At 44.2% G+C, this 12,047-nt stretch overlaps 1 protein-coding gene across 6 annotated transcripts in view; it reads right to left on the bottom strand.

The window, feature by feature from the left end:
* Positions 1 to 11,429, bottom strand: part of LOC136871878 (uncharacterized) — a 104,548-nt gene extending 93,119 nt beyond the window's left edge. For 5 of the 6 annotated variants that reach the window (XM_067145536.2, XM_067145537.2, XM_067145534.2 and 2 more), the window contains exon 1: positions 11,339 to 11,429. In XM_067145536.2, coding sequence (XP_067001637.2) covers positions 11,339 to 11,369 — 31 coding nt within the window. In that variant the 5' untranslated portion in view covers positions 11,370 to 11,429. The remainder of the gene's footprint in view (positions 1 to 11,338) is intronic. The other variant, XM_068227234.1, reaches the window with a different exon arrangement.
* Between the last annotated feature and the right edge of the window lie 618 nt (positions 11,430 to 12,047).

The following is a 12,047-nucleotide window of genomic DNA, read 5'->3' as shown; positions in this document are numbered from 1 at the left end:
ATCATACAATCAATGTACACAAGTAAATTTGCATTTCACTAATCACTGGCCAACCTTCTGTTTTGATTGGTCTTACTCCTACCCTTAGTTTCACCATGTACCGCTCATATCCCATGCAAGCGTCTCATTGGTCGGTTGGGACCGGTTGAGACTTAAAGAACTACAACTCCGTAACTAGTCCTTTCTTGAAGACTTACTCATCCAGAGGAGCAGTTCTTTAGGAGCAGTTCAGTCAGGAACGACACATCTCCACACGACACCTCATAATCTGCAGGCTTCGAGCTGATTAGTGGTCGCTTGGCAGGCCATGGCCCTTTTGGGGCTGTTGCTCCATGGGGTTTGGTTTACTTTGACGGAGATTTCGCCAGAGCTATCGCACTTGAGCAACATATCACACTGCATGGCAGTGCACGTCTTTAACAACAAACTGCCGTTGCGCATTTTCTTAAAGTCTTCCAGTTCGCTGTAGACACCCTGAATGTGTCTACTGAACAAAAGTCATTTCCATCGGTTCTGGTAGCAACCAGGAACGTAGTGAAGCGGGATCCCATATTTTCACACTGTGCCTCTTCCCAGGGGGTTGCCCTTCTGTGGGAATCATGGGTGGCGGACCACTCTGGGCAAGCCTGAGATGTTTCGAAGCCATGTCCGAAATCATCCTCTCCGAATGCCACCTACTCCGATCAGGGTCCTCTGTAGCCGAATCAATCAGCCAAAGAGAGAGCCTGATTGCCACATGACCGTTCTAATCCCCTTCTACGGCAGGCCAGGATTACCTTTGGATGTATTCAAACCTTCCTATCCATAGGGGGTACAATTAATTTTACCAAAGCCATAATCCATTTCCGCGCCAAGGTCTCCCCTTTTAGTCGCCTCTAACGACATGCAGGGGATACCGTTTGTGTAGTCTTTATCTGCGTCCCTTACTCACAGGAGGTGCGGATTGGGCCGTATCTATGGTGAATTGTAATGCTGTAGACAGCACACGCACCCAGCATTCGAGCCATCGGAATTAATGAAGATTTCCATCCCCGTCCCGGCCGGGAATTGAACCCGGAACTTCTTGGCCCAAAGGCCAGCACGCTGACCATTTACCCATGGACCCTACATTTTTGCTAGGGGCTTTACGTCTCACCGACACAGATAGGTCTTATGGCGACGATGGGATAGGAAACGCCTAGGAGTTGGAAGGAAGCGGCCGTGGCCTTAATTAAGGTACAGCCCCAGCGTTTGCCTGGTGTGAAAATGAGAAACTACGGAAAACCATCTTCAGGGCTGCCGATAGTGGGATTCGAACCTACTATCTCCCGGATGCAAGCTCACAGCCGCGCGCCTCTACGCGCACGGCCAACTCGCCCGGTGACCCTACATTTAAGGGATGGTCTTCGAAGTTGGATTTTCTAGTCCTGTTTGAATGCAGCATGAAATTCAGAGGACCATAGATACGCTACAATAAACTAAACAACAAATGTTAATACCATGGATGTTTTGTAAGCCTACCAAACCTCAGATGGAATGAGCGACTAATTCTGATGAATCAGTTACCAGGGATGAGATCATTTAATACTATAGATCTGACTGTTTCTTGTTACGACTTCAAAGTTATGAAACAAATCTACAGTAGGATATTAAATTATGGTAATGGTGATTATTATATTAAGAGGAAGTACAACTGGGCAACCTTCTTTTACCAACACTAATCACAGGGAAAACACTGAAGATATTCGATCTTTAGAAGAATGAGGCTATCGGAAACAGGAAGGAAAGATCCACGTGGGGTGTGAAATAGATACATTTTTACAATATTGGCTTTTACGTCGCACTGACACAGATACGTCTTATGACGACGATGGGATACGAAAGGGAAAGGAGTGGGAGAGAAGCGGCCGTGGCCTTAATTAAGGTACAGCTCCAGCATTTGCCTGGTGTGAAAATGGGAAACCACGGAAAACCATCTTCAGGGCTACTGGCAGTGGGGTTCGAACTCACTATCTCCCGAATGCAAGCTCACAGCTGCGCGCCCCCTAACCGCACGGCCAACTCACTCGGTCAAACGTAATGCCTCGGAGTCAGAAGAAAACAAGAGTTGACCAAAGGAGGGCAGGTAAGAAAGCTGTTAGTGAGCAACCTTACACAAGTAAGTGGAAACAATGCCAAATTCAATTACAGGCCCCATGATCACAAAACCACACTCATAAGTTGAGAGTCCCAAGACGTGTCCCTTTTAGTCGTCTCTAACGACAGGCAGTGGATACCGTGGATGCTGGTTCGAGCCATTGGGTTTGATGGATGCTTATTTGCATTTCACACAGACACTAGTTCAGTACCAACACAAAAGAGTTTCATTCATGGACCCAAAAGGAACAAATAAACTAACTAATTAACAAATGCACTTGCTGAATGATTTTTTAATCATAGAATAGCAGCTACCGTCCTTGGGTTCAGACTGTGATGGACTCAATCAACCATCAATGTCTGTTCCTGAAAGAGTATGCAGTAATCCTTTGAGTTCCTCAGTTGCCCTCATAAACCAGCGTAAACCTACTCCAGGCTTTCAAACCCCTCATAAGTTCCTGGGAGAAACAAGGATCGAACCGCGAACCGTGCAAAAGAGAATACTTGCCAGTTCCGAGCATAATGAAAACCATAGCACAGCGGCGATATTACCGAGTACATTGCGTGTTCCTCGTTTATGTTGTGACATATGGGTGTATGCTTTCTTGAGGATTAATTTAAGTAACAGCTTTTCTTCACACTTTGTCCAGGCTTAGGACTGGCAGGAAGTCACTGGCATGGATGTGGTATTCCTTTACCGTTTCCTTTCAATGCGGATTTTGACATACACTGCTGGCCATTAAAACTGCAACACCGAGAGAGATGTGCCTGATGGACACAACATGGAAGAAATACATGCAGCAGAGTAGGATAACGATGTGTAGGGTTCGGCAGTTTATGACCTAAAGATGTACAATATGCAAGAAATATGCCCTATAAACTAAATATGACCTAAAAAGGTAAAAAAAAAATGACTTAAGCATTTTAGGGATGGGTAGGAAGTATTAGATTATTACCAACATTAAACGTGCCAAAAAGTGATAAGAGATAATAGAGTACACACATGTAAGCAGTTCACACTCTGTTTTCCTACGGGCAAAAAACAAAAACGGAGTATTTTCACGCATTTTGGTATCCGTTCGTACAGCATCTCTTTCTCTGAATAATGTCCTGTAAATCTTCCGCCTTTTCGATCCGGCAAGAGACAGAAAAATACATCTACTACAATATTTAGAAATCATGTGTTTGAAACTCGACGCAGATAACACGCAGCTAGTTAAAAACGACGCATCAATCTAAACAAGCTCAAAGTATGACCTTATATAACTAAAATGAGCTAAATATCACCAAAACAATAAAAGTTGATGAAATATGCATTTATATGCAACATAACATTGCATTAAACGTGGTTAGGGACCCGTCATTCACAGTTAGTTTTCAGATTTTGGGTAAAATTATCTCAGGAAGGAAATATGGCGTTTCCTTAACATACGAATCTTAGTGATGTGATTAGTTGTTCAGCTGACTGACGCAGCACGTGAGTCAATGGTGACATTGATAAAGTATATATAAGTGGAGGTCGGAGAGCCACCCAGAGGTAGTGATATTGAGTTTCCCCGCCGTTCGTATGCGTAGGCTGCATCAACAAGGAACATGGCAACCATACGAATAGGCTTCCGCCTATGACGGCGGGAGAATCGTAGACTATTGGGATTGCTGATTACCCCACTGCGCTCCGGTTCCTTGGCTGAGTGGTCAGCGTAGATGCCTTCGGTTCAGAGGCCTCCGCGTTCGATTTTCGGCCAGGTTAGAAATTTTAACCTTAAATGGTTAATTCTCTTGGCTCGGGGACTATATTTGTGCTGTCCCCAACATCACTGCAACCCACACACACCATTATCCTCCACTACACTTACACGCACAGCTGCAGTCGCTTAAGTGCGGCCAGTATCCAGTATTCGGAAGATAGTGGGTTCGAACCCCTCTGTCGGCAGCTCTGAAGATGATTTTCCGTGGTTTCCCAATTTCACACCGGGAAATGCTGGGGCTGTACCTTAATTAAGGCCACGGCCGCTTGCCTTCCACTCCTAGCCCCTTGCTATCCCATCGTCGCCATAAGACCTATCTGTACCGAGCTCGATAGCTGCAGTCGCTTAAGTGCGGCCAATATCCAGTATTCGGGAGATAGTAGGTTCGAACCCCACTGTCGGCAGCCCTGAAAATGGTTTTCCGTGGTTTCCGATTTTCACACCAGGCAAATGCTGGGGCTGTACCTTAATTAAGGCCACGGCCGCTTCCTTCCCATTCCCAGCCCTTCCCTGTCCCATCGTCGCCATAAGACCTATCTGTGTCGGTGCGACGCAAAGCAACTAGCAAGAAGACCTATCTGTGTCGGTGCGACGTAAAGCAACTTGTAAACTTACACGCAGTTTCCTGTACACGGCAGATGCTGTCCACCCTCGTCCGAGGGTCTGCCTTACAAAAGCTGCACCAGGCTAAAAGTAGCCACACGATTTTTTCTACCCCACCCCGAAATTGGTTCTCGCATTGGAAAAAATGCAACCACAATGAAGCGGATATCGGATCAAAGGGTCGAGGAGGGATGATCTGAACGACTCCCTACATTTCTTATGAAGAGCGGTTAACCTTCCCGTTCGTTTGTTAGTCAGTTGTGGCGGTGATTATTGTTTTAAGAAGTGCAACTAGGTACCGTCCTCTATATACTACCAATCAAAGGATAGAAAATTGAAGGGGTCCGACACTTTGAAGGTATCGGTCAAAGAAAGGCAGAGGCCACGAACGACGTGAAAATGAAAGACTCCCTAGGCCTCGAATGCTCTAATACCGTTGGGTTCGGAATACAAAAAAAAGTTGACAAAGGGAGGTCGGATAGGATAGGTGAAAGTGAGGAGTATGACACAAGTAAGTGGAAGAAATGCCAGGACTCAGCTGAGGGCCCCGTGGTCGCCAATCCACGCTCCCAAATTGAGAGCCACTGGGGCCCATTTTGTTTCCTCCTACGACTGGCAGGGGCTACTGTGGGTGTAATCCTACCGCCCCCACCCACAAGGGGAGTAGGTTAGCACGGTGGGTTGTATTTCGATAGGCCGAGTTGTTCTTTTAGGAAGATGGCGTTTACCTTTCAATACAGAATGGTTGCCTAGTTGTGCTTCCTCCTAAAACAGTAATCACACCACCACCACCACAACCCCATCACAACCACTTTTACCTTTCAATTTTCTAAGGTTGTCCGCCTCTGTGGTGTAGTGGTTAGCGTGATTAGCTGCCACCCCCGGAGGCCTGGGTTCGATTCCCGGCTCTGCCACGAAATTTGAAAAGTGGTACGAGGGCTGGAACGGGGTCCACTCAGCCTCGGGAGGTCAACTGAGTAGAGGTGGGTTCGATTACCACCTCAGCCATCCTGGAAGTGGTTTTCCGTGGTTTCCCACTTCTCCTCCAGGCGAATGCCGGGATGGTACCTAACTTAAGGCCACGGCCGCTTCCTTTCTTCCTTCTTCCCATCCCTCCACAAGGCCCCTGTTCAGCATAGCAGGTGAGGCCGCCTGGGCGAGGTACTGGTCATACTCCCCAGTTGTATCCCCCGACCAAGAGTCTGAAGCTCCAGGACACTGCCCTTGAGGCGGTAGAGGTGGGATCCCTCGCTAAGTCTGAGGGAAAAACCGAACCTGGAGGGTAAACAGATGATGATGATGATGATGATGAATTTTCTAAGGTTACGATCGTACTAAATCAAATCGAGACATTATTTCACAATAGGTGTTATTTCGCTCAGAAGATTCTCATTATCAAATATTCACACCGATTCTTCTTCTGGCTGTTCCGCCGTTTCAATGGCTCTATTTTTCAGGTGCATATCTCAGACTGTTCCCTTACTCGAAATTTCATACACAGGCCGTCGTCTTCAGGAAATATTTTGATTTGTGATTTCAATCCCATGCATAGCATTTAGGCCTAGTATACTTTCATTTAGCATTACGTAATTATATTACTTAATCTTTTCGTCTTCCTTTACCTTAGAGATGGTTACTGTATCGAGTTCCTCCAGTTAAATATTTATCTATCGGTAAATATCGAGACGAAACCTTCAATCAAAGAATTCAGTGCATTATTCCCTCCCGCGATGGCATCGAACAATATTGATGACATTGTTTTCTTACTGGGTGCAACTTCCGTGGTAAAACGTTTATGTTTTTTCAACGTCTCTGATTATTTATCGTATGGAGTTTTAGTGCCGGGTGTGTCCGAGGACATGTCAGGCTCGCCTGGTGCAGGTATTTCTATTTGACACCCACAGGCGACTTGCGCATCTGGATGTGGGATGATGATGATGACGACGTAAGAAGAGGGTAAAACTTAAAGTGAGCCATCTAGTGACGAATTATAGTACTACTTTCTACAGTCCGACTCGTTGGCTGAACGGTCAGCGTACTGGCCTTCGGTTCAGAGGGTCCCGGGTTCGATTCCCGGCTGGGTCGGGGATTTTAATCTCCATTGGTTAATTCCAATGGCCCGGGGGCTGGGTGTTTGTGCTGTCCCCAACATCCCTGCAACTCACACACCACACATAACATTATCCTCCACCACAATAACACGCAGTTACCTACAAATGGCAGATGCCGCCCACCCTCATCGAAGGGTCTGCCTTACAAGGGTTGCACTCGGCTAGAAATAGCCACACGAAATTATAATTATTATACTTCTACAGACCACGGTCGACTTGATGCGTCGCTCTAGCTAGAAGGAGCGCAGCGAGGGATCCAGTCGGCCGTGTACAGACTGAAGGAACAGCATTCTAAAATTCTTAAATTCAAACCTTCAAAACTTATCAACAATAGCATTACGTTGACCATTGTTCGTTCTGATGTGCTTTGTGCCTTCTGTTGCCACTCATCTACGATATATAGGATTAGGCCTACTGCTGCGTACCGAGTATTTTTTTAATTTGCCTTACGTCGCACCGACGCAGATAGGACTTATGGTGACGATGGGATAGGAAAGGGCTAGGAGTGTGAAGAAAGCGATCTTGGCCTTTATTAAGGTACATCCCCAGCATTTGCCTGGTGTGAAAATGGGAAACCACGGAATACCATCTTTACGGCTTCCGACAGTGGGATTCGAATCCACTATCTCCCGGATGCAAGCTCACAGCTGTGTGACCCTAACGGCCAACTCGCCTGGTCGTACCGAGTGTAACAGCCTGCCTGAATATTGGCGGGAAGTAGCTGGGGAGTTAGATAACCTTCTTCTTTAGCATGCCATTCTTCTGTTTCATACATTTTCTGATACTACTGGTACGTAACATACTGGTTCATCATACCATTCGAGTTATTCAATCCCTACTCTGAGGCACTGATTAGAATGAGCAGTATGCATATTTTACAGAATAATGGTATAGGAGTGTTCACGGCTGTCTGCGGTCTGGACATTCCAGCTCTGGAACTTTGGACTGTTAGATCGGCACCGTAGTACTGTTCGCTAAAAGTGAGAAAATGTGTGGTTTTTCCTTTGATTGATTATTTTATATGATAACATTGCTTTCAATCGCTACTTTCCTACTGGCGTTTTTGTAATGACTAGGGCCCGGATTTTTTAAAAATGCATATGCGCATATGCAATTGCATATTTTGACATATTTTGAGGGTTAGTGCATATTCTAGACGTAACAGCATATTCCGGTATATAATGTCTGAATTTAAGGATAATTACAAGAACTACTAAAATAAATCTGTTTTGTACATCCCTAGCTAGTTGCCTATTTTATGTGCATCCTTCGCTAATTGGTATTTTCGACTGTCTGTGTAACGGCACTTTACTTTCACAACTGACAATGGCAACAGATAGCTTAGGTGTGGGTAGGCAGGTTGGACTTCCCTGAATTCCTTTCTCTACCACAGCAGATAATAATCTCAGGGGGCTGGGCACTTGGTCAGGACAGAAGTATCTTCAGTTCACTAGTTACGTTCCATTTTAATGCCCTGCATCTCATTTCTAAAAGTGTTAGTTTTTAAAAAAATGCCTAAGGAAAAGAGCAGCAGAAGAGATTTACTAAATCAGTGGGTGTCGGGTAATAGGGACTATTCAACAGATGGTGTCATCGTGTACTGTCAAGTTTGCTCAAAGGAAGTGAAATGTGAAAAGAAATTTCAGCTTGAACAGCATTCAAAAACAACTGCACATATTAAAGCAAAGGAGAAGAACAGCACACCACAACAACTACTTCTTACACAGGTAAAGCCCAAGTCCTGTAGTCTTAGTCTCGTTGAAAAAGCTGCATCTTCGTTGAATTACGCTCCAGGCGAAATTGGAGAGAAGATTAAATGCAAGTTAGAAAAGGTGTTGAATTCGAACCCAGGACTGAAGAAGATTACGTTAATTAGTCAATACTTGAGTGGAAGTAGGGTATCCTTGCCAGATGTATGCTCCGAAACGTTGGTACCCATGTATAAGTACTGTCCAGTTACGTCAGTTGATGTAGAACGATCATTTTCAGCCTATAAACTCATTTTGACGGACAACAGACATAGCTTGTCTCCAGAAAACATTGAAATACTACTAGTTACCTATTGTGATGCTTATTTTTGCAATAAATGCTACCTGTAAATAGGTAAGTGAATAAAACTGCATGTTTTTAGAGCATATTTCCTTATTTTCCGTGCATATATTGCAACTTTTTAGTGCATATTTGCATGCATATTTTCAGGTTTTTTAGTGCATATAAATCCGGGCCCTAGTAATGACCTACGTTGACTTCAATTAGGAAAATCATAAAGTCAGTCTTTCTGAGCATCCCGTAGCGAAGCACGGGTACCTCAGCTAGTAGAATTATAATTTTGCTGATGATGCAGTAACATCCCGGAGAAGTTAGGGCTTAACAGACTGGGTGTCAGGAAGTCAGTCTTGATGTAACTGCCTCGAAATCAGTTTATCTGTCAGTCAGAATCTATGCAAAATGCTAAATTATATCCCTATGCGACAAATATTCGTTATTTGGGAGTGAACAATACAAGGAAACTCTATCTTCAAATTTCATGGCAAAGCCGGGAATCAAACGCGGGCCTCCGGAAGGGGGGGGGGGTAGCTAATCACACTTAACACTATACCACAGTGGCAGACATTATTAGTAATGCCAGAGATAGATAGATACGGTTTATTTTAACTGGCAAAGTTAGGGACTCGTGTCCCTGTCTTGCACTTAATCAGTGAAATTCATAACATAAAATAAATGAAGTAAATGAATAAATGAAAAAAGATACTGAAACAAATTACTATACTACTATGCTATCCTACTGTGCATAAAATATATATTATAATACCCTTATAGCACTCAAAAACCACTGAACCGATTTTAAAAATTACTTCACCTATAGAAAGCTACATTGCCAGTGAGTAACATGCGCTGTATTTTATTTTCAATTCGAGGCTGGGGGGGGGGGGAGGGGCGACGGGGAGAGATATAAAAATATAAAAATAATAGGCTAATATGGGCGAAATCGAATTTGTCGGACAAGGACGAGACAAAGCTCATTTTAAGCTACAATCTAGGCCATAAATAATTGCATTCACTCTGAGAAAAATGGTAGTTTAGGGGAGGGCCTAAAATTTAATTCTCAAATATTTATGTTATTAGTGGTCCTATCTTAATGAAAATCGGCATGCAAAGTCGGGGAATAAGTTGCTATAATCTAGGCCGTAAATAATTTTATTCACGCTGAGGGAAATGGTAGTTTAGGGGAAGGCCTAAAATTTAATTCTCAAATACGTAATGCATGTTATTAGTGGTCGTATCGATAAATACCACATAACTAAAGTTATACAGTATTAAATATCCGAACATTTATGTCTTATACTTTGTTACCGGACCGGCTGTGATCACAGAGATAATCGTGAATTTGCACAATGAACAACCACGAAAAAACTAAGGGGTGAAGGCAGGTGAGAGACTGTCCTGCTGGGTTTTCGTGACAACGTCGTGCCATGCAGATGGTAATATTCGACGCCCTGATTGTTCACAGTACGATCACAAGATTCTCTCTTCATTGATACACACATAAGGGATCGGACTTTACATTCAGAATTTATTATGAAGCAAATGAAGAAACTGTCATATTTCTGTTCTCTCCCCTATAACTTTGTCCCTGGGGGTTGAATAGTGCAACCACTTGTACCACATATCGGGATCATAGAGAGAGCTTTAAAACTGTATCCGCATAGGAGCGGTTGGATTTGATATTTAAACGGTCAAATCGCGGATTTTGGGGGGAAAATTCCCAGTTTAAGTTTTGGGCTCTTATTCTTATTCTTATTCTTATTCTGTATCTGTTTACCCTCCAGGGTCGGTATTTGCCTCGGACTCAGCGAGGGATCCCACCTCTACCGCCTCAAGGTCAGTGTCCTGGAGCGTCAGACTCTGGGTCACCGGGCGAGTTGGCCGTGCGCGTAGAGGCGCACGGCTGTGAGCTTGCATCCGGTAGATAGTAGGTTCGAATCCCACTATCGGCAGCCCTGAAAATGGTTTTCCGTGGTTTCCCATTTTCACACCAGGCAAATGCTGGGGCTGTACCTTAATTAAGGCCACGGCCGCTTCCTTCCAACTCCTAGGCCTTTCCTATCCCATCGTCGCCATGAGACCTATCTGTGTCGGCGCGACGTAAAGCCCCTAGAAAAAAAGCAGACTCTGGGTCGGGATACAACTGGGGAGGATGACCAGTACCTCGCCCAGGCGGCCTTACCTGCTATGCTGAACAGGGGCCTTGCGGGGGATGGGAATATTGGAAGGGATATGCAAGGAAGAGGAAAGGAAGCGACCGTGGCCTTAAGTTAGGTACCATCGCGGCGTTTGCCTGAAGGAGAAGTGGGAAACCACGGAAAACCACTTCCAGGATTTTTTTTACAAGTTGTTTTACGTCGCACCGACAGGTAGGTCTTGGGCGACGAGAGGACAGGATATGGCTAGGAGTGGTAAGGAAGCGGCCGTAGCCTTGCCTGTTGTGAAAATGGGAAATCACACAAAACCATTTTCAGGGCTGCCAATAGTGGGACTCGAACCCACTATCTCCCGAATGCAAGCTCACAGCTGTGCGCCTCTAAGTGCACATCCAACTCGCTCGATCCGTTCACTTAAAGAATCTCTTTCACTGTATCAAACAAATTTTCAGAATAACGTCTGCATCCTTAATTAGAGTCAACCTGGTAACCAGGGAACTAAACTATACCGGTGCTCTTTCTGTCACTAAAATTATATTGAAAAACTTATTGTACTTACATATAGGAGCTTTTCGTGATGTACGTAACATGTTTAGACTCTAAAATTATGACGCTATATTTATAGCTTATATAGCCACCAACGTGTTCCTGTGTGCCTCCTGCCAAATGACCTCATTATGATAGAGGGTGTAAGGACGATAACGGACCCACCGTCATCAAAGAATGTGTCACATTGCTGCAGGTAATCGACAGAATATTAAACTGGCAACTGGAAATCTCAAAGTTTCAATACATCGACCATTATCAGTACGGGATTTTAAATAAGCATTAAATGCATGAGAATCATGATTACTGAGCAATTCGGCGTAATAAGATGGCTGGATTTGTCACAAAAGAGAGATTATTATTTTATTATTATTTGCTTTACATCGCACCGCCAAAGATAGATCTTGCGGCGACGAAGAGAGAAATACACAAAGAAAATAAATGAAAAGTGAAGAAAGAAGGAAAGAAAGAGAAAATATGAGTAATAATTTTGAAGGAATGTTTCCATCATCATTTATTCCATACTAGCTGATGTACCCGTGCTTCGCTACGGGATTCTCAGAAAGACTGACTTTGTGGTTTTCTTAACCTGAAATCAACATAGGTCATTACAAAAACGTAAGTATGAATGTAGCGATTAAAAGCAATGCTATCATATACAATACTCGATCAAATGGAAAGCCGCACGTTTTATCACTTTTAACGAACAGTGCTGCGGTTAG

Source organism: Anabrus simplex, chromosome 4 (genome assembly GCF_040414725.1).
Source record: "Anabrus simplex isolate iqAnaSimp1 chromosome 4, ASM4041472v1, whole genome shotgun sequence".
Classification (NCBI taxonomy): domain Eukaryota; kingdom Metazoa; phylum Arthropoda; class Insecta; order Orthoptera; family Tettigoniidae; genus Anabrus; species Anabrus simplex.
This window is presented reverse-complemented; position numbering and strand designations above follow the sequence as displayed.